Raw genomic sequence first — 27607 nt, forward strand, 5'->3', positions numbered from 1 at the left:
ACCACTTTAATTAAATTGTGTACCATAGAATAATGGTAATTTCTCTCTTAAATAACTTTTTATGTTTATCTTTTGCAACCTATATTCAAATATCATCTCAATATTCAGGTGAGGACAGTTTAATTTTTTTTTTTAAACTAATGTACACAGGTTCCAAATATAGTAAATACTGTAGTTACATTTCAATTTATATGATACAGAAGAATAGTCATTTTAAATTCTTTATTATATACATGTAAAATATAGTAAAATATTTACACATTGTATTAAAAAATATTTACACATTGTATTCAATTTAAAATTGCATATAAAATATTTTTAGTCTATAATTTCTTATGTTTTAAAAACTATATTTTGAAAGTAAAATAGTTGAAAATTACAATATTTTATATTTGTAAATGTAAACTTTTGAAGTCATTTCATTGGAAGATTCAAATTGTAAACGAAAAAAAAACGATGACAATGTTGTTAAAAGCATAACAGTATACCGTATCATCAACTGTAATTTAAAAAGTGTTTTGAGTTCACCTTTCCTGATCATCTTTTACATGGCTGAATTTTGATTCCAATATTGTAAAGACCCTAATAGTATATACAATTAATGTAATGAATTTTGTTAATATTGCATAAAAATCTTGAAAACTCTTGAAAAATTCTTAGTAGTTCAAGTTTCAAGTATGTTTACTGAGACAAGAAAAAAATACATCTCAAAGAGGCTTTTCAGTCGTCTGCACCTCAACCATCATTATGAAATATTCAAATTTAATTATCTATAGATGGTAGAATATAAACATAAATACCATAAGCATTAGAACAATTTTGCTAATTCCCCCAAACATATTATAAATATTTTAGAGCTTTGCGTCAGGAACACTGCCGCCAAATTTATTACGTATATAGTAAACAACACTATGAGCTTCACTGTACTCGGGATGCAAGCCTTCCTTCACACGCTGGAACCAGGCAGTAAGCACCGGTCTGCCCGCAAAGACATCATAATCTGCCATACCTGGGGAAAGAAACAGTGTTGAATGTAATGTAATGCCATTTTCTGGGCGAGCCCCTGGGGCTCCCTGAAACTATCCGAACTGATATAGTGCTATATTAGTTTGGGGTCATCAGTCACATGAGTCCTTTTGCGTACCGGGAATCATGAGCCAGAACCTGTTATCCTCAGAAGAGGCACAGGGAGCAATGGTCTATAAGCACTTTACATTTAAATTACGTCATAATTGCCATCACCAAGGGAATTAAAGATTGGGGAAACAAAACATATCACAATCTGGTAAAATTTGTGACCTACATCAGGAAAGAAAGAACTCCCCCAGAAAAGAAACAAACAAGCAACACTTCATCCATTCAAAGATGGGGAAGGGGGAACCCGGCTTACTTGAGCCAGCAGCCCACAACTCCAGTTCTTGAATGATGAAAACTGCCAACTGGAGGGAGGAAGGGTGTCAGAGAGCCTCCAGGGCTCACCCAGAAAATGGCATTTCATTACGTTCAATGCTGGTTTAACCTGTTGTTACGACCCTGGGTTCCTCAGATGGAAACCAGAGGTCAATTTGAGCTTTAAATAATTACCTTACATTAATTCATAGAATTGGATCATGTAAGAAGGATATTTAATTACAATACTATTTATATCAAGGCTCTTTAAAGTAAGTAAGTAATTATCAAAAGAAGGCACCAAACCGGGAAGGCTATGTAGCACCATCAAATACGCAAAATAATCAGAGGGCGCTAAATATCACCAAGGATGCCAATACGAGAACAAAAACGCATAAGGCGAACGATATCAAAAGTATCCGAGTCACCAAGAATTCTATCGAGGGACAGGTGACCGCGAGGGGCGGTCGGAAAGCAAGACACACGCTCGTCCTGAAAGTCAGGACATTCAAGAAGGACATGCACGACCGTAAGAGGGACAATGCAACTAGGACAATAAGGAGCAGGGCGGCGCTCCATCAAGTGACCATGGGTTAAGCGAGTATGGCCAATACGCAACCTCGCCAGAGCTGTTTCCCACCGCCGGTTACGGTGGAAGGAGGACGGCCACGAGGAAACACAACATTTAAGAGTACGCAGCTTGTTACCAGTAACAGACAACCAAGAAGCCTGCCAACGGGTAAGGACTGAGGAATGGATAACCGGGTAAAAGTCGGAATACGGAATGCCTTTACGAGAGATGGGACAAGAGCGGACAGCTTCCTTAGTGGCAGCATCCGCACGCTCATTTAAAGACACACCAATATGGCTGGGAACCCAACAAAACTCAACCGACTTAAATTTACTGTGAACGAGAAACAGCCAATGCTGGATCTCGACAACTACTGGATGAACCGGATTAAAGGACCCGAATGCCATGAGGGCACTACGAAAGTCAACAACAACCACAAAGGAAGATTGACAACGAGAAAGCAGGAGACGAAGAGCATAGAGAATAGCATAAAGTTCCGCTGTAAAGATGCTAGTCTTCGGAGGCAAGCGACACATATAAGTGCGATCAGGAAAAACAACAGAGTAGCCAACACCGTCCGCTGACTTAGACCCATCGGTGAAGACAGAAACGGAGCGGGAGTGAGAAGAAAAGTGCTCGAGGAAAAGGCGTTTTAGAACCGTAGGAGGGGTAAAAGCTTTAGTGATACGGGTCAAGGAAGTACAAAACCGCGGAAGAGGGACCCTCCACGGGGGCAAAGAAGGAACAACACGAGGAGAAACATCAGAAATACGAACGGAGAGAGAATCCTGTAGGCGAGATAACCGGACAGAAAGAGGGAGGTGGTGAAGAGGAACAGGAACCACAGGAGGGGTAAAAGTTAAAGCACGACAGAGGCGAGAGGAAGGATGTTGCAAGGACCGCGCAAGATAGCGAAGACAGTAGCGATCACGGCGGTCCTGGAGAGACAGGAAGCCAGTGTCAACATATAAGCTAAGGATGGGAGTCGAACGAAAGGCACCAGAACTGAGGCGCAACCCAGTATGGTGCAAAGCATCAAGACGGCGAAGAGTAGAAGGAGAAGCAGACGAGTAAGCAGGGCAACCATAATCGAGCTTAGACAGGACGAGAGAGGAATGTAAAGCAAGGAGTGCGCGCCTATCTGCCCCCCAAGAAGTATGGGACAAGACCCGAAGGAGGGTAAGGGCCTTAGAGCACTCAACACGGAGGTAAGAGATATGGGGAGACCAAGACAAACGAGTGTCAAGGAATAACCCCAAAAGCTTCGCGGAATCTTTGTATTCAAGGGGATGACCATAAAGTGACAAAGAGGGACGAAGAACAACCCGTTTCCACGTAAAAGTCATGGCACAAGTCTTAGAAGTAGAGAACTTGAAGCCATGACCTGTGGCCCAAGACGACACGGCATCAATTGCAAGTTGAAGCCGGCGTTGAAGGAGAGGCGAATCATCACCCTGACAACAAAGGGTAAGATCATCGACATAGAGAGCGGAGAAGACACCAGAAGGAAGAGAGGAAAGAAGACCATTGAGGGCAACAAGGAAAAGAGTAGTGCTCAGAACACTACCCTGGGGCACACCTTCGTATTGCTGAAAAGAGGGAGAGAGAGCAGTACCAAGGCGCACCCGAAAGGAACGACGAGAGAGGAAGCTGCGGAGAAAGAGAGGGAGATGACCACGAAGGCCAAAAGAATGAAGTTGAGATAGGATATGATAACGCCAAGTGGTGTCGTAAGCCTTTTCTAGGTCAAAAAGGACGGCAACAACGGAGGTCTTCGCAGCAAAAGCAGTACGAATATAGACCTCCAAGTTCACCAGGACATCTCTCGTGCTGCGGCACTTGCGGAAACCAAATTGAGAAGGGGAGAGGTGGTGATGGTGTTCCAGGAACCACATCAGACGAACGTTAACCATACGTTCAAAGAGTGTGCAGACACAACTTGTGAGAGCAATAGGGCGAAAGTCCTTAGGGGAAGTACCCAGAGACCCCGGTTTGCGAACAGGGAGGACAACGGCATCGAGCCAGTCCTCAGGGACTGACGACGACTCCCAGATCCGATTATACAGACTCAGTAAATACTGAGACGTGCTCGGAGGGAGATGGCGAAGCATCTCATAATGAATACCATCGGAGCCCGCCGCCGTAGAACCGCAGAGGGCCAGGGCAGAACGAAGTTCAGAGAGAGAGAAGGGATCATTATAGGGAAGCTGAAGATGAGTGCAGAAATCTAAAGGACGAGACTCAAGGACAGGTTTACGAAGAAGGAAAGATTGGGGAAGATGAAGACCAGAGCTAACAGAAGAAAAGTGGGAACCCAGTTCGGAAGCGACCTGCAACGGGTCCGCCACAAGAGTATCATGGAGGTGAAAGACCGGTGAAACATCGGGAACGAACTTACCCGCTATCTTGCGGATACGCTTCCAGATCTGGGCCAGAGGGGTCTCGGACGTAATTGTTGAGACATAAGATGCCCAACATTCACGTTTAGCCGTACGGATGGCCCTACGGGCCACCGCACTCGCTTTCCGAAAGAAAAGAAAAGAATTGGTCGTCTGCCTACGGCGGTGCCTCTTCCAGGCTGCACGCTTACAGCGGACAGCCCGAGCACAGTCCGCATTCCACCAGGGAACGCACTTCCGTGGACCCCGAGAGGAAGAGCGAGGAATAGAGCGGAGGGCAGCGTTGAAGACAGTGTCATGAAAAAGGAGGAGAGCGCGAGAGAGAGGCAGAAGGGAGAGGTCAGGGAGAGCAGCACTGAGGGTAAATAGGGTCCAGTCTGCCTTAGCAAACTGCCACCTAGGGAAAGAGAGGGAAGGGCAAAAAGAGAAAAAGGAAACAAGGATGGGGAAATGATCACTTCCATGGAGGTCATCAAGAACCTGCCACGTGAAATCTAAGTAAAGAGAAGAAGAGCAGAGAGAAAGATCAAGACAAGAAAGGGTGCGAGTCCGAGAGTCCAAATGAGTGGGCTCACCAGAATTCAGAAGAGACAGGGAAGAAGAGAGGAGAAACGGCTCAAGGAGGCGACCCCGGGTATTCGTCAGAACGTCACCCCAAAGAGAATGACGACAATTGAAGTCACCCAGCAGGAGCACAGGCTCCGGCAAGGAGTCCAGGAGGTGTTTCAAATCAGGAAGAGAGAGCGGGACACTCGGGGGGAGATAAATGGAACAAACTGTGTACCATTTCCCCACAAAGATACGAGCAGCAGAACAATGGAGAGGCGAAGGAAAAAGTAAAGGAACAAAGGGAACATCAGCCCGAATCAAGAGAGCAGAAGAATTAGAAGCCCCAGCAATGGCTGGGGGGGGTGGGAGAGAAAGGAATAGCCACGAAAACGACCAGGACGAGCATCAAGCATTGGCTCCTGGAGACAGACACAAAGGGGCGAAAACCGCGAAATCAGAAGTTGGAGTTCGAGGAAATTGGCGTAATAACCTCGAACGTTCCATTGAAGAATGGACAACGACGAGAAGAGAAAGGACAAAAACAGAGAACAAGGAAGAAACAAAGGCGAAAGAGCAACAGAGCACGTTAAAGAATATCAGGGTCGGGATCAGGGTCAGCAAAGTCAGGGTTAGGGGGCATGGGTAAACTGAGCAAAGACGGAGGGAAGGAAACGGGAGAACAGATCAGAGGTGGGCGGGCAGGGTCCGGAGGAGGAGGAGGAGGAGGAAGAGGAGGAGACAACGGAGAGGAGCCGTCAAGGACAGCAGCAGGAGGAGGGGGAGTAGAAAGAGGGGAGCGCACCCCAGCAAGAGCAGCAACCGAAAGGGAAGCAGGGGCCAAAGAAACCTCCATAGCAGGAACAGGGGGCGCAAGCACTGAAACGGGAGGGGAAGGAGCAACAGAGCCAGAAGGAGGAGCTGAGGAAGAAAGCGAAGCCTTCTTACCCGCCGGGGAAGAGGAAGGAGAGGAGCCAGGCTTACGCTTCTGACCTAAAGAGACCGGTGTCCCAGCAACTACGTACCGGGCAACGGATTCCAGTGTCTCAACAGGAGAAGCCGAACGAGAGCACACACGACGGTCGTTAGGAGAGCGATGGACATCCGCCCGCACCGACAGGTGGTGGGGAGAGCCGATAGATGGAGGAAGAGGATGGGAAGGAGGATCGGAGGGGGATGAGGAAGAAGACACAGAAGACACGACAGACCGGGTAGAAGGAAGGGGAACCCCAGACAGAGGACCAGGAGGAGGATCCTTCGGGAGAGAACCCAAAGGAACATAGGAGGGGGCAGTGGGCGCATCAGGGTCCAAGGCCCGGAAACGGTTGTGAGTCTGATGAAGGCGGGAAGGACGAGGAGAGGAAGAGCGCAACACGCGAGCATAAGAGATATTAGCATAAGGCGGGAGCCGGCGAACCTGGCGCCTCGCCTCAGGAAAAGATAAACGCTCCCGGTGCTTCAGGTTGAGGACAGCTGCCTCAAGCTTGTAATGGACACACGCACGGGAGAAGGTAGGATGGGCCTCACCGCAGTTGAGGCAACGAGCCTGGGGAGAAGTGCACTCCGACTTAGAGTGACCTTCGCCACCACACAAAGGACAGAGAGAGACAGTCCCGGAGCAGCGGAGGGCACCATGCCCAAACCTCCAGCACTTGTTGCAGAGCCGAGGAGAAGGAATGTACTCCTGGACAGAGCACCTGGCACCAGCAAGAATGACAGAGGGTGGAAGGGTCCTACCATCAAAGGTAATCTTCACAACCCGGAGGGGTTGACGGCGACTACCACGAGGGGGACGAGTAAACGTGTCCACCTGGAGAATAGAATGGCCCTGGGCAGCGAGGATATGTCGAATATCGTCGTGGCAGTCGCGCAGGTCCCGAACACCGGTTGCAACATGGGGCGGGAGCAAAATAGTGCCAACACTGGCATTCAACTGAGCGTTCTTCGAGACCCGAACGGGGGTCTCGCCAAGGCAGGATAAGGCAGCCAAGCGGGAAGCAGCATCCTGAGAAGGAGCAGCAACGACACGTGTACCGAGACGAGTGGGGTTGAAAGTAATGGAGGCATCCACGGAATCAATGAGATGTCGATGAAGGGAGAAATCGTCAGGAGGCGCAGAATCAAGAGGGAGATCAAAATATTTGGCCCACGAAGCGGGACCAAACAAGGCTTGATAGGTAGCAGAACTGGAAGGAATCGAGCGAGGGCGGCCGTGACGAGGACGGCGGTGAGAACCCCCAGAGAGGGGTTAAAAGGCGCAGTAGTTACAACTAGAGAAGGAGCCGCGCCAGGGGACGAGGTAGTCACCACTGGGGGCTTGGGGCTCGACCCAACCACAGAGGAGGGAGGGGAGCCAGGGGAAGGAGTCAGAGAGGCCAAAGGAGGAGCAAGGTCGGGGCCCAATGCAGCGGAGGCTACAGAGCCCGGTCTTCCAATACGGACCGACTCGGGGGCTTGGTCGCCCACCCCACGAGCCTGAGAAGGTAAGCCAGAAGCAGCCGAAACAGGGGTTATCATCTTGACGAAAAGAAGAATTCACTCACGAATGTGCCTCCACACCCACCATGGAGCCACAATTAGAGGCAGGACACCCAACAAGAAGCTATCGCCGATCTTGTCGGGGCCTCCTAGGGGTGCGTCGTGAGTATACGCCCCACAAACGCCACCTTAAGAAACCGACAGTCCGTCGAGATCGGGTTCAGTGACGAAGTGGGGATTGACAATAAAAGGTTCCCCTCGCTCTCGACGTCGGGTACTGCAGTTCTACGGGTGCATGAGTATGCCTCCTCAAGCACCCGGGCGTCAAAATAGAAGAAGTCCATGGAAGAACCAGAACAAGCAAAAGGTCGGCAGGAAACGGCAAGCAGATAGGAGAAGAGGGGGGAGAAAAACGAAACAGAAGGAAAAGGAAAAGGTGCCCAGCAGAATTGGAGAGGACGGCAGCAGGAGCACAAGGCTAGAAAAGGACAGAGGACTGTCCTATCAGGGCTCTTTAAAACCATATGCCTTATTCCCGTCGCCCTCGCCAAACGTAAGACGAATCTTTTTTTCTCACAGAGCATTCAGACACTTGAGCTTTTTGTTGATTAATTATACATTGAACTAATTATTAACTATCCTTAGAACTAGTAAAGTAAACAACATTGTACGTCGATGAAGATTTGTAATGTTTATAAGCTGCGCGATCAGTTAGTTATCTCCCCGGCAACAACTGGAGAGAGCTCAGGGACTGAAGGCTCCTGTTCTGGTCTTCTCTGTTCTGGCTGTGTGGTGTCAACAACTTCCTGTGGGGGCTCTGCCTCGATTCTTCTTCTCTTTCTCCTCTTCCCTAACCTTATCCTGTGTCTATTGACAAAGCCAAGTACCAAGCTGCATGTACGTTTTCTGGCATAAGTGTGTAGTAATGTGTATAGGCTACGCTAGTGTTTATATTGCTAAGTTACTCTAAGGGGTCTCAGTGGAACTACGTGTGCTCAAGTGGTACCAAGCCACCTAGAGTTCTTGCTAGTGTCCCTTGCCTAATAAACTTTACTCTAGCTTGTCCTAATTGTAAAACCTTGCATCCTGCCTATGAGGACCAAGGATTGTAAAGTAAGATAGGGTGGTAAAGTAACTATTGTTATTGTTGTTAATGTATATTGGGGGTTGTTAAGAGGGTTTAATAAATAAGATAGTTTTAAAGGAGTATCCATTCTTTCTGTGTAGGAGATCAATGATCAAACCTCTAGGCTGACATATGTTCTTGAAGCCACTAAATTAATATTGTTTGTATTCTTATTGGGGGCCGGGCCTATCTGATCTCCACTAAATTTGATACTTCCTGATTCTAACTGCTGTCCTTTCTCCTTAATACTTAATACTCCCCGTAACACCAACTCATAAACAGCACATAAATTTATAACAAGTGGTTGGCCTGACCGGGAGGAACATTTTAATTGTAATAAATTAGATTTTTGAGTGCCAAAACTAAAAATTCTTGTTTTCTGCAGAATGCTTGTGTGTTAGCCTAGGGCCCAGCTCAACTAGCAAAGGATACATCTTGCACTGACTGGACATCCAGCTGGATCCCTTCACGATTGAGGTAAGTGTAGCCTTGTGATAGGGGTCGTGCAAATTTTTGTTTTTTTTCCAATTTTTATTTTTTAATTTTTTCTTTGGCTAGGAGCTAAATTAATTAGTGATGGCAGCTAAAATGCAAGAACTGGCAAATGACCTTCATTGGTAGAGATTCAGAAGCTCACCAAATCAAATTTAGTATTGTTAGGCAAGGAATTTGGCCTCGAGTTGAACGATACTGATAAAAAGTGGACCTTGGTGAATGAAATTTTACAGCATTGTATAGACCAAGAAATACTGCCAAGTGATACAATTTTATGCCAGCCCAGTCCAGGTGAAAGTGTAGCTAGTAGAAATATGGAGTTAGAATTACAACTAGCCCAGGTAAGACTGGCAGAGCAAAAGGCTAGAGTAGCAGAGCAAGAGGCTAAATTGTTAGAACAAAATGCTAAAGTAGAAGAGCAAAGGCTCAAAAATGAGGTGGCAAGAATTAGAACAGATACTGCTGTACCACCACCACCACCTGCCTGGGATTCAAACCCCAGGCAATCTGATAAAAAGCATAACTTGCCTGAATTTTCAGAGTCAGACCCTGAAAGACTTTTCAACCATTTTCAGAGATTGGCCATGTCCATGAACTGGCCAAGGGAAGAGTGGGTGAAAATCTTACAGGAGTGGCTTAGGGATAAAGCACAAGTTATTTTTATAAACATGCCTGATGACGAGTGTTTTGAATATAGTAAAGTCAGGGAACGAATTTTGAGGGCATATGAAACTACGCCTGAAGCTTACCGCAACCTTAGGCCTACTCACAACCAACCTCTCACTGAATTTGCTAATGACCAAATTAGATTGTTTGAAAAATGGATTCGCTCGGCTAAAGCCGAAACATACAAGGCACTTAAAAATTTAGTTTTAGCGGAGAACTTTATAGATAATATGCCAGAGCATGTAGCGTGGCACCTTAGAGGAAGGACAGAGGTAGATCCTAATATTATGGATTTGGCCAAGATGGCAGAAAACTACAAGTTGGCGGGCAAAAGGCCCAATAAAAATAATTATAGCCCACATAGTAACCAAACTTATACCCACAGCCAGTCCAGACCAGCCCATTCTAACCCTATAATTAATGCACCTTCTTTTTCAGACATAACTAAGCCTGTTAAATTGTCTAGCCCCACGGCACCTAAGGGTGAACCAAAGGGCAATCCTGTTAGTAATGTCTCTTCTCCCCGACGAGTCTGTGGTCACTGTAAACGTGCAAACCACATTACTAGCCATTGTTGGCAACTGTATCCAGAAAAAAAAAGACCCAATGCTCTAGTTGTGACACAGGGCTTGGGGCCTTCTGAAGGGTTAGGGAGTAAGACCTCCAACCCACAGTGGTTGGACCTGCTTACCCTATTCTTGTCGAAGGGGAGACTTTTATTGCCTGAGGGTTCTTCCTGGAAGGACGTGGTGATCTTCCGAGACACTGGTGCCATCCAGACTTTAATTTTAATGAGTGCATTGCAAGGTGCCAACACTCTCGACACTGGAGAGGTAGTACTGGTCGAGGGTGTCACTAGTGATACTCAAGCAGTACCCCTCCGTAAGGTTACCCTGGAATCTGAATTCCACAAGGGGTTTTGTACAGTTGGAGTCACTTCATACCTACCTTTCCCTAATGTTGATGTAATATTGGGTAATGATTTAGCAGGGGATTAGGTAGGGAACTCCAGACTGCCTATTATGTTGCCTACCCCTAAGGTTTCCCTGGATCTACCCACCGCAGAGGATAATGTTTTGTACCCTGCATGCGCAGTCACCAGGTCTATGGGACTTAAATGTAAGGGCGGCCCTGTGGTTACCAAGGTGGTAAATCCCAAGGACACGAGGAACTTTCCGAGTGGTGAAAGCCAAGTGGACCTTGCGGACACATTCATGGCCCGACTAGATGACGCGGCTGAGGACACTGTGGAGAGCCTACCATCGCCTCCTACCGAGAGTAGTAAGGAGGTGGAGGAGAACACTGTTGAGCCTTGGCCAATGGCATCTGACCAAAGCCTGGACGCCTCCTTGAGTGAGTTACAGAAAGCTGACCCCAGTCTTGCAGAATGTCACGAGGTAGCTCTCTCTAAGGAGGAGATTGTAGATGCAGCAACTGGGTACTACTACAATGATCAGACTTTGATGAGAAAATGGAGACCACAGAGTGCTCCCTTTTCAAATGAGTCGGAGGTTATGTTGCCGACCTGCTATAGAGAGAGAGTTTTGGCAGCTGCTCATGATGATCCTAAGGGGGGACACCAAGGTATTAATATTACTTATCACAAAATTTTCAAATATTTCTTTTGGCCCAAGCTGAAAAGTAATGTGGCAAAATTTTGTAACTCATGTATTCCTTGTCAGCTTGTTGGGAAACTTAACCAGATGCCACCTACAGCTCCTCTAAGGCCTATTGTTGTGCCGGAGGAACCATTCTCTCATGTAGTAATGGACTGTGTTGGTCCATTACCTAGAACTAAGTCTGGTAATATTTACCTAATTACGGTGATGTGTATCACGACCCATAACCCTGAGGCTTTTGCTGTAAGAAACATCTGAGCAAAGACTGTTGTTGCTCGTACGTTGCATTTTTTTCTACTTTTGGACTGCCTCGGGTCATGCAAACTGACAATGGTACTAATTTTAAGTCTGATATTTTTTAACAATTTTGTAAGGACCATGGAACTCATAAGGTTTCCAGCCCATACCATCCACAGAGTCAGGGGGTAATTGAGCGGTTCCATCTAATTCTGAAGCAGATGTTGAAGATATCGTGCGAGAGTTCCCACAGCTTCTGGGATGAGAACCTGCCTTATGTTTTGTTTGCTGCTCGAGAGGGGTTACAAAGTTCACTGGGTTGTTCTCCTTTTGAGTTAGTCTTTGGCCATAAAGTTCGTGGACCCTTGCAAATGTTACAGGAGAATCTGTTAGGAAACGTAACGTTGACCGAAGGTTCGGCTTTCTTTGCGCAACACCACCAGAGACTCCGGGACTGCAAGGCGGCTGCACTAAAGTATCTTGGGAAGGCCCAAGAAAATATGAAATAACGACACGATGCTAAGGCTAAGTTGCGGGTATTTCAGCCTGATGACCCTGCCCTGGTCTTAAAGCCTCGACTAGGGAACACTATGTCCCACAAGTACGAAGGCCCCTATATTGTGACAGAAAAGGCTTGGGGGACCTCACGTACAAAGTGAGGCACCCTGACAAGCGTAACCAGGTAATGCTCATACACTTGAACCGGCTGAAGAAGTTCCAGGGCCCCAGGCCCATCGCACTAACCAATATTTCCTTTTCCAGTGAGGGAGGGGATGATTGTTCTGGGGACCCAACTAATCTCATTCTCAATAATTCTAGTTCTGTGAATGCTGTGGAGGAGGGACTGTCCCATTTGCAGATGGCCCAACGTGAAGAGGTGTAGTCGTTGTTCGACAAATTCTCCAGTCAGTCTGGGGAGGTCCCGACTCAGACTGATGCCATCTACCATGATGTCAAGTTGACGGACTACACCCCCATTCGCCTTCAACCCTACCGGATGAATCCAGAAAAGAAGGCTATCGTACGGAAAGAGGTTGACTTCCTGCTTCAGCACGGCCTCATCCGGCCGAGCCAGGGCTCTTGGTGCTCGCCCTGACTTTTGGTCCCCAAACCAGACGGCTCCTGGCGATTATGCACCGACTATCGGCAACTCAACAAGGTGACCATTGTGGATGCCTATCCGTTGCCCCTCCTCGAAGACTGCATCGACTAGATCGGAAACGTCACATACGTATCGAAATTCGACCTCTCGAGGGGTTATTATCAGATCCCGCTCACCGAACGTGCCAAGAAACTAACTGCGTTCGTAACACCCGGACGTAACTTTGAGTATCAAGTGTTATCGTTCGGCTTACATAATGCCCCTGCCATGTTCTAGAGGCTAATGAAGTCTCTGCTCGCTAATGTGCCAAATTGTCGGGCGTATTTAGATGACATTGTGCATTTTCATAGTAATTGGACTGACCACATAGCTAGGTTACACCTGTTGTTCACAGTTTTGAAAAATGCAAATCTAACCTTAAATGCAAAAAATTGTCATTTTGGCCAAGGTACAGTGATATACCTCGGTTATGAAGTGGGGCAAGGAAAAGTGTTACCGCGGCAAGATAAAATCAGTGCCATTCTGGAGTATCCAGTGCTCCGGTCTAAAAAGGACGTTCAAAGGTTTATTGGTATGTGTGCATACTACCGACGTTTTTCGTCAGAACTTTTCCAGTGTCGCCACTCCTCTCACAGATTTGTTGCGGAAGCCCGTTAAATTTAAGTGGTTAACAGACTGCAGAGGCGTTTAAAAATTTGAAATTGATCTTAGCTTCTACCCCAGTGCTCGCTAGTCCAAGGTTCGACCGATCGGTTAAAATTCATGTTGACGCGTCTGACTCGGGTGCTGGTGCAGTGTTGTTGCAAACTGGGGATGATCAAGTGGACCACCCAGTATACTATTACTCTGTGAAATTTGACAAGGCGCAATGCAATTATTCAGTGGTAGAAAACGAGGCGTTGGTGCTAGTGTTAACATGTAAAAAGTCTGAAGTATACCTAACAGGATATATAGTGGAAGTGTACACGGACCATAACCCACTAGTGTTCTTAAACCAGATGAAGGCGAAAAATAAATGCATCCTCAGGTGGGCATTATACCTACAGGACTTCAATCTTTCCATTACCCACTACCGGGCTGGCTCAACGTGATAGCCGACGCTCTGTCCCGGTTACCTGAGTAACATTCATCTGAGCCACAGGAAGCCATATACCAACTGTCATGCTTTAGTTATTTTTTTTTAGGGTCTCCTGTGACATTAAATATTCCCTGCCAAATTTATTTACTTCCCCATTTTTTTGTGTGTGCTTTTTCTTTCAGAGAATTCCTTTGCACTTTTTCTTGCAGGGAATTTTTTGTTTTAGTTTGATTTCTTTTAGTGCATAGTTTTCCTTTTTATTCTTTGTATACTCTTACAAAAAAAAAATGACTACTATTCTAGTAGCCACATTTTTTTTTCTCTGAATGGGGGAGGAGTGTTACGACCCTGGGTTCCTCAATGGAAACCAGAGGTCAAATTAAGCTTTAAATAATTACCTTACATTAATTCATAGAATTTGATCATGTGAGAAGGATATTTAATTACAATAATATTTATATCAGGGCTCTTTAAAACCGTACGCCTTATTCCCGTCGCCCTTGCCAAACGTAAGACGAATCTTGTTTCTCACAGAGCATTCAGACTCTTGAGCTTGTTGTTGAGTAACTATACATTGAACTAATTATTAACTATCCTTAGAACTAGTAAAGTAAACAACATTGTACGTCGGTGAAAATTTGTAATGTTATAAGCTGCGCGATCAGTTATCTTCCCGGCAACAACTGGAGAGAGCTCAGGGACTGAAGGCTCCTGCTCTGGTCTTCTCTGTTCTGGCTGTGTGGTGTCGTCAACTTCCTGTGGGGGCTCTGCCTCAATTCTTCTCCTCTTTCTCCTCTTCCCTTACCTTATCCTGTGTCTAGTGACAAAGCCAAGTACCAAGCTGCATGTACGTTTACTGGAATAAGTGTGTAGTAATGTGTATAGGCTACGTTAGTGTAAATATTGCTAAGTTACTCTAAGGGGTCTCAGTGGAACCACATGTGCTCAAGTGGTACCAAGCTACCTAGAGTCCTTGCTAGTGTCCCTTGCCTAGTAGACTTTACCCTAGCTTGTCCTAATTGTAAAACCTTGCATCCTGCCTATGTGGACCAAGGCTTGTAAAGTAAGATAGGGTGGTAAAGTAGTTATTGTTATTGTTGTTAATGTATATTGGGGGTTGTTAAGAGGGTTTAATAAATAAGTTAGTTTTAAAGGAGTATCCATTCTTCCTGTGTAGGAGATCAATGATCAAACCTCTAGGCTGACATATGTTCTTGAAGCCACTAAATTAACCCTAAACATGCTAGGGGTATAATATCCTTTGTTCCCCACAGGCGCATGTAATTTTGAAAAAAAAAATATATATATATATATTTCTTCATAACCTGTTAATTTGTGTTCACTGATCATGGGAAAAATAATAAAAAAAATCGTAAATGGCATATATTGCCCGCTATAGGGAAGGGAAGTCTGGCAAAAAACAGGCGCTGACTCAGCGTGCGTCCCAGGCGGTCTGTTGATCGCCAGCTGTCAGGCCGGAGTTGCCACAAAGAGATAATTACCAAATTATTTCAATGTCTCTGATTTTTCACAGTTTTTTTGCTGTAATATTATTCAATAGTGTGTAGTTTGATATATTTAAATAATAAAATGAGTGAATCATCACTGTACTCAAAAATATGGTGTGCATATTGTTGATTCAATTATGTTCATCAATCAGTGAACAAATACTTTGTTGGTTATTACACTATATACACAGGTTATATATAAGTATCTGCATGTTTTGTTCACCATAACGAACCACTAAGTAGCTATTATGAGTAAAAAAGTAATGAGGAGTGACCGCTGTGTACCAGCCAGCCACTCACGCTGCTGTACAATAAGATAAGGAACCTCCTCAATGTATACCAATATATGTAGTTTAATACTGTAGTTTGATTGGCTGCATATATATAAATTTAATATAAACCCCCCCTAATGTGTATGGATCGATTTGTGAGATTGCAGAAATACAGTCCACTTAACATCATACAAATTGCTATCGAAATATATAAATTAACGTAAATATAAATTCTATATAAATTCATATAAATTAAATATAAATCTCACAGGTCGGTTCCCACATTATTTGGTCCTTCGAAACCGGATTATTTGGTCTTTCGAACCTAGATGGTCTAGAGAGCTAGATTGTCATCAAATTAAATAAACTAGTGTAATAAATTAGTGAACAATACTTATCCAGTCAAAGATCGGCGGCGTAGCCTCCCTCCAGCGAGCTCAGGAACCCCTCAGCCCAGTTCAGCCTTATTCAGCGGTTTCATGGTCACCCACCGATTTGGTGGCGTGTTATTCCGTGAAATGACAGCGCTTATATTGAGGCCAGCCAAATTAATGGCTGTGTCCTCGCGAGATTGTTCACGGATTTCGTGGTGTTAATTTCGCGAGAGATTATCCACGAATTTTGTGGAGTTAATTTCGCGAGGTCACTAATAATATTTAATACTTCTTGATAATATTAGAAGTTTCATAGAGGCTAATTAAGAGGCTATCAGCAATAATTGTGTATATTATTTCTCCAAAATAGAGAATTATTTAATATATATTGCACTAGTGTTCTCAATACAATATTTACCAATTGCCAACCCACAACAGGGTAGGATATACATTAACTAGTATTTATAGATAACCTAATCCCCTATTACCATTGACTAGTTGAACTATTTATTGTTCATCCTAGTCCATTATTACCATAGTCTAGTTGTACTATATTAAACAACCTAGCACCATTAATGAATGGTGCAGACCCTATTTTGGGTGTAATTGTTACCAGCTCGAGTTGTGTATATATAATAATTTACTTATGATCATTACATCTTTGAGTGATTAATTAGTGTCTATACCATCCTAGGGTGATAATCGAGGAGCTAACCTAAAGGTACTTCCAATGACACTGGTTTATCACTCAAATCATTAGTGTGTATGATTGTATATATATATATAATGTGTATTAATTTTAAGTGCTAACCTCTAGTAGAGGTAGGATTATCGCCTAGTGAGTGCAGAATTTTTACCCTAGGCTATCATCAGTACTTGCTCACAATTTATGAGCTAGTACTATCTAATTAACAAGTCACCATGACTAATCCACAGAAAGCAAAGCGTGCTTTAGTAGCAAGTAAACGTCAACTGACAAAGAGATCTCGACCCATATGAACAGTTGTTATATGAGCCTGTAATTAATTATCGTCGGTTGAAAATACCACTATTACAGATTCAAACCCAATTGCATATATTGAAAGCAAATAGGAAATCTTACCAAAATCAAGTTCACGACGACGATGACATAGTACAGTGGAACCTCTATTAACAAGTGGCTCTATTAACGAGTTTTTCCAGTAACGAGCAAGCCACTCGCAGCAAATTTGTCTCTATTGACGAGCTAGCCTCTATTAACGAGTGAAACCACATGGCGCTTCCTAGTGTCTCGCGGGTTCTCGCAAATTCTCGGACGCCTCCGACGCCAGTGTTGTTGTTATATCTCACATGACAAGCATCCCTCTGGATTTATTTGCGCTTTTCTCTGTTTTTTTGTGGTTTGGTGACTGCAATTTGTAACGCACGATGTCGCCAAAGAAGCTGGTTGCTAAAGACAGTGTTGGCAAGGGGAAGAAAGCGACAATTACTGTTGAAGTGAAGAAGGAAATAATAGCAAAGCACGAGCGTGGTGTGCGTGTGGTTGATCTCGTCAGGGAGTATGGCAGGACCTCATCAACGATTTGTACCATTCTGAAGAGGAAGGAACAATTTAAGACGCTTGAGGTGGCTAAAGGAGTTACCAAGGTTAACAAGAAACGTCCACAAATCCTAGAAGAGGTTGAAAAGCTACTGCTAGTCTGGATGAATGAAAGGCAATTGCATGGCGATAGTGTCTCTGAAGCTCTTGTCTGTGCAAAGGCCAAGAAGTTGTATGTGGACCTTGTCAGGAAGACACCAGGTGCGTCGTCTGAAGAGGAGGAGATATTTAAGGCAAGCCGTGGATGGTTTGAGAAATTTAGGAAGAGAAGCGGTATCCACAGTGTTGTGCGACATGGGGAGGCTGCCAGCTCTGATAAAGCTGCTGCTGAGAAATTTGTACCCGAGTTCCAGGAATTTGTTGCTGAAAAGGAGTTCTTGCCCCAACAAGTTTTTAATTGTGACGAGACTGGCCTGTTTTGGAAGAAAATGACGAAGAGGACCTACATCACACAGGAGGAACAATCTTTGCCTGGCCACAAACCGATGAAGGATTGGCTTACTCTCATCCTCTGCGCCAATGCAAGTGGCGATTGCAAGGTCAAGCTGCTGCTAATCTACCACTCATAAAATCCACGCGTGTTCAAGGCATGTAAAGTGTATAAGGCGCGACTGAATGTGATGTGGAGGTCCAATAAGAAATCCTGGGTCACGCGGATATTCTTCACTGAATGGATCAATGATGTTTTTGGCCCCTCAGTGAGGAAATATCTTGAAGAGAAACAGTTACCACTCAAGGCCTTGCTTGTGCTTGATAATGCTCCTGCACATCCTCCACAGATGCGAGATGAATTGTATCCTGAAAATCAGTTCATCACCATCAAGTTCCTCCCTCCCAATACCACTCCACTCCTCCAACCTATGGACCAGAAAGTCATTGCAAACTTTAAGAAACTCTACATGAAGGCCTTGTTGGAGAGGTGTGTTGATGTGACCGACAATACAGGGCTGACCCTCAAAGAATTCTGGAAGAACCACTTCAATATCCTGGGTGCCTTACGTTTGATCGATAAGGCCTGGGAAGGAGTGACAAGGAGGACCCTTAACTCTGCATGGCGTAACCTGTGGCCTGAGGGTGTCCCTGAGCGAGACTTTGAAGGTTTCGGTCCTGCACCTGCATCTGCACCTGTGGAAGACCCGGAAGTGCATCTAGTGGATGATATTGTTGCTCTGGGGCAAACTTTGGGTCTGGAGTTGGATGCTGCTGATGTGCAGGAGTTAGTGGAGGAGCACAGTGAGGAACTGACCACTGAGGAACTCCTGGAACTTCAGAATGAGATTAATCAAGAGGAGGCACAAGAGTTCTCATCAGGGGAGGAGGAGGTACGGGAGGATGCTGCTGCCTCTTCAAGTGAGATCAGGGAAGTGTTAGGAATGTTTGAAAAGGTGACCGCATTCTTAGAAAAACATCACCCTGATCAAGCAGTGACAACCCGATGTGTGAACATGTTTAATGACAATTTACTGTCTTGTTTTAGGGACATCCTAAAACAAAGACAAAAGCAATTGTCAATAGAAAAGTTCTTTCCAAAAGTAGAGAAACGAAGAGCCAGTGATAGTGAACCACAACCCGGTCCCAGTGGGGTGAAAATCCCAAGAAGAGAGAGCCCACCTGACTCAGAGGTGGATTCTCCTTCCACACCATAACCCCTCTCCTCCTTCCCACCTCCCCCATCGTCTCCCTCCAGCCAGCAACGACTCTTCATAAGGTAAAGTAAATGTTAAAACAGTACAACAAAACATTTATAATTACATGTGCAGTATTATATTGACATTAAAAAATGTCATACAAGTATGGATGTTTTTGGGAGTGGAACGGATTAAATTTATTTCCTTTATTTTAAATAGGGAAATTTGTTTCCAAAGAAGAGTTTTCCAGGTAACGAGCTCGGTGCCAGAACGGATTAAACTCGTTAATAGAGGTTCCACTGTAGTTGAAGATGTGGAACCATTCCTGTCTGACCTAGCACAATATGAAGAAGAAACTCAAGCCAGGTTGGAACACTTACACAGGATAATTGAATCAGAACAAATAGCCAGTACATCAAATAAAGTAGAAAATGTTATGGATGATCTGGATCTTTTTGAGAATAAATGTCAAGCCAGAGTAGATCCTTTAATCAACAAGGATAATGCTTCACCCAATGTTATACCACCAGAAATTAAGCAGTTCTCAGACAATTTATCCACAGTCTCTGTGGATTCTGAAAACCCAATACATGAGGCTACCAAGTTAACATGCCTCCAAACTGAAATTAGAGGTGAAGCTGAACCAGTAGTAGAAAATGTAAATGAAAATAGCGACAGCACTAATTTCCCAGTCCAGCATCCTAGGAATAATGCTGGGAATGAGAAAACTGTCATACATCTAGTACTACAATTGCTGGATTTACCTCAACCTGATCAGACTGCTGACTCATTACAATCCTTCAGCATGGAGTTTGAGTCACTACTAAGAACATTCAGTCTTAAGGTTGATATAACTACTAGTGAATGGATGACCAAAGTAGTCTTTCAACAAAAATTGTCCAGCGATATACTAGATGAATTATACGCACAAGAACATAACACCATCCTGACAGTACAGGACACCACTAAAGGTTTACATTCCATCATAAACAAACGACGTGCAAATGAGGAAGTTAAAGCCGCATGCAAGCCTTCAGAAATAGAAAATAAGAGTCAATTAAAGGGTAAAACAACTACCCCAAATAAACATCAGTCAATTACACTCACTTCAAGTTGCAGAAAATCTGGCAATGCAGCAGAATCCTCCAAGCCTACTGTTACTAGTTCACCCAAACCGGTAACTTCCAAACGTGCAGTAGGCTGGGGGACATGTATGTTCTGCAAAAGGAAACATTCAACATACTGTTGTGCTAATTATCCAGACAGAGACACTCGTATTAAGCGACTCCAGGAATTAGGGAGATGTTCAAGATGTCTCAACTCACACAACATAGACTATTGTGATACCCAATTCAACACCTGCAACAGGTGTAGAAGAGGTAGGCACCATGCAGCACTGTGCAAACCTACGAAATTAACGTATTCAAGACCCAAGGTGGAAGATAGCATTCCCACCACAGTACAGTACTGCAAGGTGCAACAAACAAAGTGTGTCCAATCGACAAAGTCTAAAGGTAATACAACTTTGCCTACTGGCCAAATTACCATCCAGAATAAGAGGGCCAAGGTCCATACCTGTGGGTTGTTTGACCAAGGGTCCCAGAGAACATATGTCACTAAAAGGTTGGCAGATGAACAACAATTAAAGCCTGTAGCCCAGACGACAATTAACATAAGTATGCAATGCGTTATAAGCTGGAAGAAAATAAGGAGGTTGAAGCAGTTGAAAAACCAGACTTCAGGAGAGGACATTATGGTGACCTTAGAAATTTTTTTAGTGAGTATAAATGGACAGACTTGATGGTAGGCAAGGAAGTGAATGAGATGTATGTCAAGTATTGTGAAATATATGATAAAGGCACAAAAAAATTTATACCAAAACAGAGATGCAGAACTAGGAAACAGGATTGGTTCAATAGAAATTGCGAGAGGGCTAGAGACCAAAAGACACAAAAATGGAATCAATACAGGAAGAGGCCGAACCCCCAAACATACCAGCGATACAAAGATGCGAGAAACAACTACACGGCAGTGAGGAGAGAGGCAGAAAGAAATTTTGAAAAAGGGATTGCAGACAAATGTAAAACAGAACCAGGTCTATTCTATAAATTCATAAACAACAAATTGCAGGTAAAGGATAATATTCAGAGGTTGAAAATGGGAAATAGATTCACGGAAGATGAAAAGGAAATGTGTGAAACACTAAACGAAAAGTTCCAAAGTGTGTTTGTACAAAATGAAGTCTTTAGGGAACCAGATACAATAAGAATTTCAGAGAACAACATAGAGCACATAGAGGTGACTAGAGACGAAGTGGAAAAAATGCTCAAGGAGCTCAGTAAGAACAAAGCAGCTGGCCCAGATGGCGTTTCACCATGGGTTCTGAGAGAATGTGCATCTGAGCTCAGCATTCCACTTCACCTGATCTTTCAGGCATCCCTGTGTACAGGAATCGTAGCAGACGTGTGGAAACAGGCTAACATAGTTCCAATTTACAAAAGTGGCAGCAGGGAAGACCCCCTCAATTATAGACCTGTATCATTGACAAGTGTAATAGTGAAAGTATTGGAAAAACTAATCAAAACTAAATGGGTAGAGCACCTAGAGAGAAATGATATAATATCAGACAGACAGTATGGTTTTCGATCTGGAAGATCCTGTGTATCGAATTTACTCAGTTTCTATAATCGAGCCACAGAGATATTACAGGAACGAGATGGTTGGGTTGACTGCATCTATCTGGACCTAAAAAAGGCTTTCGACAGAGTTCCACATAAGAGGTTGTTCTGGAAACTGGAAAATATTGGAGGGGTGACAGGTAAGCTTCTATCATGGATGAAAAATTTTCTGACTGATAGAAAAATGAGGGCAGTAATCAGAGGCAATGTATCGGAATGGAGAAATGTCACAAGTGGAGTACCACAGGGTTCAGTTCTTGCACCAGTGATGTTTATTGTGTACATAAATGATCTACCAGTTGGTATACAGAATTATATGAACATGTTTGCTGATGATGCTAAGATAATAGGAAGAATAAGAAATTTAGATGATTGTCATGCCCTTCAAGAAGACCTGGACAAAATAAGTAGATGGAGCACCACTTGGCAAATGGAATTTCATGTTAATAAATGTCATGTTATGGAATGTGGAATAGGAGAACATAGACCCCATACAACCTATATATTATGTGAGAAATCTTTAAAGAATTCTGATAAAGAAAGAGATCTAGGGGTGGTTCTAGATAGAAAACTATCACCTGAGGACCACATAAAGAATATTGTGCAAGGAGCCTATGCTATGCTTTCTAACTTCAGAATTGCATTTAAATACATGGATGGCGATATACTAAAGAAATTGTTCACGACTTTTGTTAGGCCAAAGCTAGAATATGCAGCTGTTGTGTGGTGCCCATATCTTAAGAAGCACATCAACAAACTGGAAAAGGTGCAAAGACATGCTACTAAGTGGCTCCCAGAACTGAAGGGTAAGAGCTACGAGGAGAGGTTAGAAGCATTAAACATGCCAAAACTAGAAGACAGAAGAAAAAGAGGTGATATGATCACTACATACAAAATAGTAACAGGAATTGATAAAATCGACAGGGAAGATTTCCTGAGACCTGGCACTTCAAGAACAAGATGTCATAGATTTAAACTAGCTAAACACAGATGCCGAAGAAATATAAGAAAATTCACCTTCGCAAATAGAGTGGTAGACGGTTGGAACAAGTTAAGTGAGAAGGTGGTGGAGGCCAAGACCGTCAGTAGTTTCAAAGCGTTATATGACAAAGAGTGCTGGGAAGACGGGACACCACGAGCGTAGCTCTCATCCTGTAACTACACTTAGGTAATTACACTTAGGTAATTACATCTCAGGGTTTCTAACAGATGCAGGACCTCAAGTCAACCAGGTGGTACAACCATCAGTACGTTTAGGCAGGTACGTCTGTCAAGTACAAGCCATTGTGGTGGACAAAATACCAGTAGACCTACAAGTTCAAGGTCTGAGAGCAACAGCCAAATTCCTGAGAAATAGAGGAATAAAATTGGCAGATAATATTAAGTCTGATCACCTCACCGACTTCGGTCGCCTTGTAGGGACAGACTACTACCATCGATTCATCGGTAGCCCTACTAAATATCAGGGCATAACCATGTTAAATTCTGCAGGAGGTCAATTACTCTCAGGCCCAGTATTAAGCCTGAGGAGACCTATGCCTGCAGATAAACAATACCAATAGAAATCAAAATTTGTCAGCTGATTATATTTCTACAGTAGCATTATACTAAGGAGATTACAGCTGACTATAGCAACAGAGGTTGATGTTAGTATCATCATTTAAAGCTGAAGCTGAGTTCATGAGGCCTCAGTGGCAAATCAGTGAACAGTAGCCTAAACAGCTACTCACTGAACCCACTAAGTCACTGCGACCAATGTCACTGAACCCACTGCAGTCTCAGAACCATACTTGACTTTAATGATGGGCTATTCAATCCTCTGAATCAATTAACTAAATTTAACCCCAATAAATCTGACGACTGATTTTGATGCATTTATTATTTAATCAAGACGTATTCCATGGGCCTCAGTGTATATATATCAGTGACCAGTTACCTGAACAAGCTTCAAGTTATCTCTAATGTCACTGATCTCACTGCAGTCCCTGAATCATACTTGACTGTAGTACTTGATCACATTCAGTCTTCTGGGTTAAATAATATGTATTTAGGCTTGAATTTTAGCCTTTCAAGAGTTAACAGGGAAATGAAATCGCATTAGACTTCTAACCCCTGCAACTCGAGTACGGGACATCTGTCCTGTACGAACAGACACACAAATGTGTGATTACTAACTACTAACATCAAATTAATGTAATAATTCGAAGGAGGAGTATCGGTGTTCGTCTGTTCTAAATAGGACTTCGACCCGTGAGCAGCCCCCCAGAGAATTATGTCGGAAAACCCGACACCATTTAATAATATTACATGAAATTGCAGATAATATTGTTGCTGTGTTGTATATACAAGTTACCCATAGAAAATGTAGCTTGTAGTGGAATTTTCCGTCAATAGAAAATGGGATATCATTGCCACATAATATTATAATTCACCAACTATTTTGTTAGGAATTGTTCTTAAACACATTAGTCTTTGGACTTTTTACATCATAAAAACATTTCTTTTGAATTAACTTAATTATCAGTATCAAAATAAAGTAAATGTGACCCTTCTATCAGTTACTGGCATCTCTACAAAGTGAGGGAGGCATCAGTGAGGAAGGAGAGGTCAGCCATTGTTGTTAAGACCTGAGAGTCGTGGGGCAAATTCAGCTCCTATAAATTCTCTTGGACGAAGTGTTATGGAGACCAAAGTTCTGCCATCATCAACACGCTGTCAACAATCTCAAGGGAAGTGTTTTTCCGAAACCCGTTTATCTAATCATTTTTGGCCATTAATGTTAGGTAGATATTGGGCGAACCGGTGAGAACACAAATGATTGACTCAAAAAAGGTAATTAAGCCTTGGTCCTTATGATTCATTATACAGTGTTTTCTCTGATATAGCTGTCATATATTAGGATTCTGGCTTTACAGCTAGCGCCCTTTGACAGGTCAAGAAGAGGAAGCAAGCTTGGTATATCAGTTACCAGGGTGATGGAAGCTAGCCTCAATCGAGGATAATTTGGTGTCTACATCCTAGTTATACCTGGTGGACTAAGCCTGCTGTACAATAAGATAAGGAACCTCCTCAATGTATACCAATATATGTAGTTTAATACTGTAGTTTGATTGGCTGCATATATATAAATTTAATATCCACCCCCCCTAATGAGTATGGATCGATTTGTGAGATTATTGCAGAAATACAGTCCACTTAACATCATACAAATTGCTATTGAAATATATAAATTAACGTAAATATAAATTCTATATAAATTCATATCAATTAAATATAAATCTCACAGGTCAGTTCCCACATATGGTGTGCATATTAGTGATTCAATTATTATGCTCATAAAACAATAAACAAATAGTTTTGCTGTTGTTACACTCTATACACAGTATATATATATGTATCTGCATGCTTTGTTCACCATAACGAACCACTAAGTTGGTATTGTGAGTCGAAAAGCAATGAGGAGTGACCGTCACACACAGCCAGCCACTCGTTGCCACTCCCTCAACAATGCCTCAATCGCCCACTTTCTCCTCCCACCATCCTGTTTTTTATTTTATTCACTATATACAGACGTTATATATAAGTATCTTTAACACAATTGTACAACTAAGCTGATATAGTTAGTTCAGGCACTAAGAGATGTCGCTACACATAGTCAGCTGGCGGCTGCCTCCCTCACACATTCAAGGTCACACGTACTAAATTTCTCCCCCAACAATACTGTTTGCAGTGCTATTACACTATACACACACACATTATATATAAGTATCTACATGATGTATGCACCGTAACTATACATCTAAGCTTGTAGGGTGCCCAAAGAGCATAGTGGCCACCCTCCTCACAGCTAGACAAGTCATGCAGACGACGCCACCTCCGTCACCCATATGGCTCCTCTCAACATAATATGGCTCCTCCCAACATAATACTTTTGCTGTTATTACACTAATACACACATTATATATAAGTATCTACATTTGTGTTCACCATAGAGAACCACTTAGCTGGTATGGTGAATGCAGACAATAACAGGTGGCCACAGAGTCAGTATACAATGCTATCTCCCTCCGTCCCTCAGCATCACTCCTCCCACAGCGCTAATTATTACAACATTCCTGCTATTATCACAATCCTGGACATTTTTATCACAGTTAGGGGTCATCTGCAATACTGTCATCACTAAATAATAGCAGTTATAAATTTACTTTAACGTTTTTCGGCAATGCTGTGGTCACAAGCTGAACAGCAATGCTGTTCGCTCATACTGCATGTGCCAGCCTTGGTTGCTCCAACAGCACTGTGGCTCTTACACTGGAGAATATTGCCCACAATTTTTTTTTTAAATGGCATCTGTTTACATGAGCCCCGAGGAAGCTAATGTGAACCCCGTGTAACCGTGGGCCATTTAAATCATGCCTGGCACCCTAAGGCGTGTATATACGCCATGTGCACCATGGGACATGTTACTCATGGCGTATATATACGCCATGCGCAGTTTAACCCTTACACTGCTCAGGGGTCCTTGGGACATTTACACCCCTGTGCGCAAGAAAAAAAAAATTCAAAAATTTTTTTTCGTCTTCTAAACATGTTAATTTGTGTCCCCTGAGCACGGAAAAAATAAAAAAAAAATCGTAGGCGACATATTTTGGGCGCAATTGACCGAAGAAGTCTGGCAAAAAGTGGGCGTTGACAGAGCGGTCGTCAGACCCGGTCAGCGTCACCCGCGTTGACAGATGGGAGTTGCCACAAAGATATTATTACCTAATTGTTTCAATGTCTCCGATTGATTTTTTCTTAGTTTTTTTGCAGTAATATTATTCAATAGTGTGTATTGTAATATATTTATATAATAAGAGTGGTTAATAATCGCTATACTCAAAAGTATGATGTGCATATTAGTGATTCAATTATTATGTTTATAAAACAATGAACAAATAGTTTTGCTGCTATTACACTCTATACACAGGTTATATATAAGTATTGGCATGTTTTGGTCACCATAACGAACCACTAAGTTGGTATTGAGAGTCGAAAAGCAACGAGGAGTTACCGCCACACACCAGCCAGCCACTCGCTGCCACTCCCTCAACACACGCACTAAACTTTCTCCCCCAACAATACCATTTGTGGTGTTATTACACTATATACAGACGTTATATATAAGTATGTATATATTTTGTTCACCAAAACTGTACAGCTAAGCTGATATAGTTAGTTCAGGCACTAAGAGTCGTCGCTATACACAGATGGCGGCTCCCTCACTCTTTCAAGGTCACACGCACTAAACTTTCTCCCCCAACAATACCTTTTGCAGTGTTATTACCCTATATACACATATTATATATAAATATCTACATGTTTTATGCACCGTAACTGTACACCTAAGCTTGTAGTGCGCCCAAAGAGCATAGTGGCCACTCTCTAAACAGCTAGACAAATCGTGCAGACGACGTCACCTCTGTCACCCATATGGCTCCTCCCAGCATAATCCTTTTGCTGTTATTACACTAATACACACATTATATATAAGTATCTACATTTGTGTTCACCATAGAGAACCACTGACCTGGTATGGTGAATGCAAACAATAACAGGTGGCCACACAGTTAGTAAACGATGCTGTCTCCCTCATTCTCTCAGCATCACTCCTCCCACAGCGCTAATTATTACAACAATCCTGCTATTATCACAACCCTGGTTATTTATATCACAGTCATTGGTCATCTGTAATAATGTCATCACTAAATAATAACAATTATATATTTATTTTGACATTTTTCGGCGATGCTGTGGTCACAAGCTGAACATCAATGCTGTTCGCTCATGCTGCGTGCGCCGGCCTTGGTTGCTCCAACAGTA

General features: G+C 43.4%; 1 protein-coding gene across 1 annotated transcript in view; it reads right to left on the minus strand.

Moving 5' to 3' along the window:
- Positions 1–208: 208 nt before the first annotated feature.
- Positions 209–27607, minus strand: part of LOC123774995 (glutathione S-transferase theta-1) — a 142412-nt gene continuing 115013 nt past the window's right edge. Inside the window, exon 5 of the mRNA XM_045769696.2 lies at positions 209–1009. Within this exon, the coding sequence (XP_045625652.1) occupies positions 852–1009 (158 nt within the window). The 3' untranslated portion in view covers positions 209–851. The remainder of the gene's footprint in view (positions 1010–27607) is intronic.

Source organism: Procambarus clarkii, chromosome 92 (assembly GCF_040958095.1).
Source record: "Procambarus clarkii isolate CNS0578487 chromosome 92, FALCON_Pclarkii_2.0, whole genome shotgun sequence".
In the NCBI taxonomy this organism is placed as follows: domain Eukaryota; kingdom Metazoa; phylum Arthropoda; class Malacostraca; order Decapoda; family Cambaridae; genus Procambarus; species Procambarus clarkii.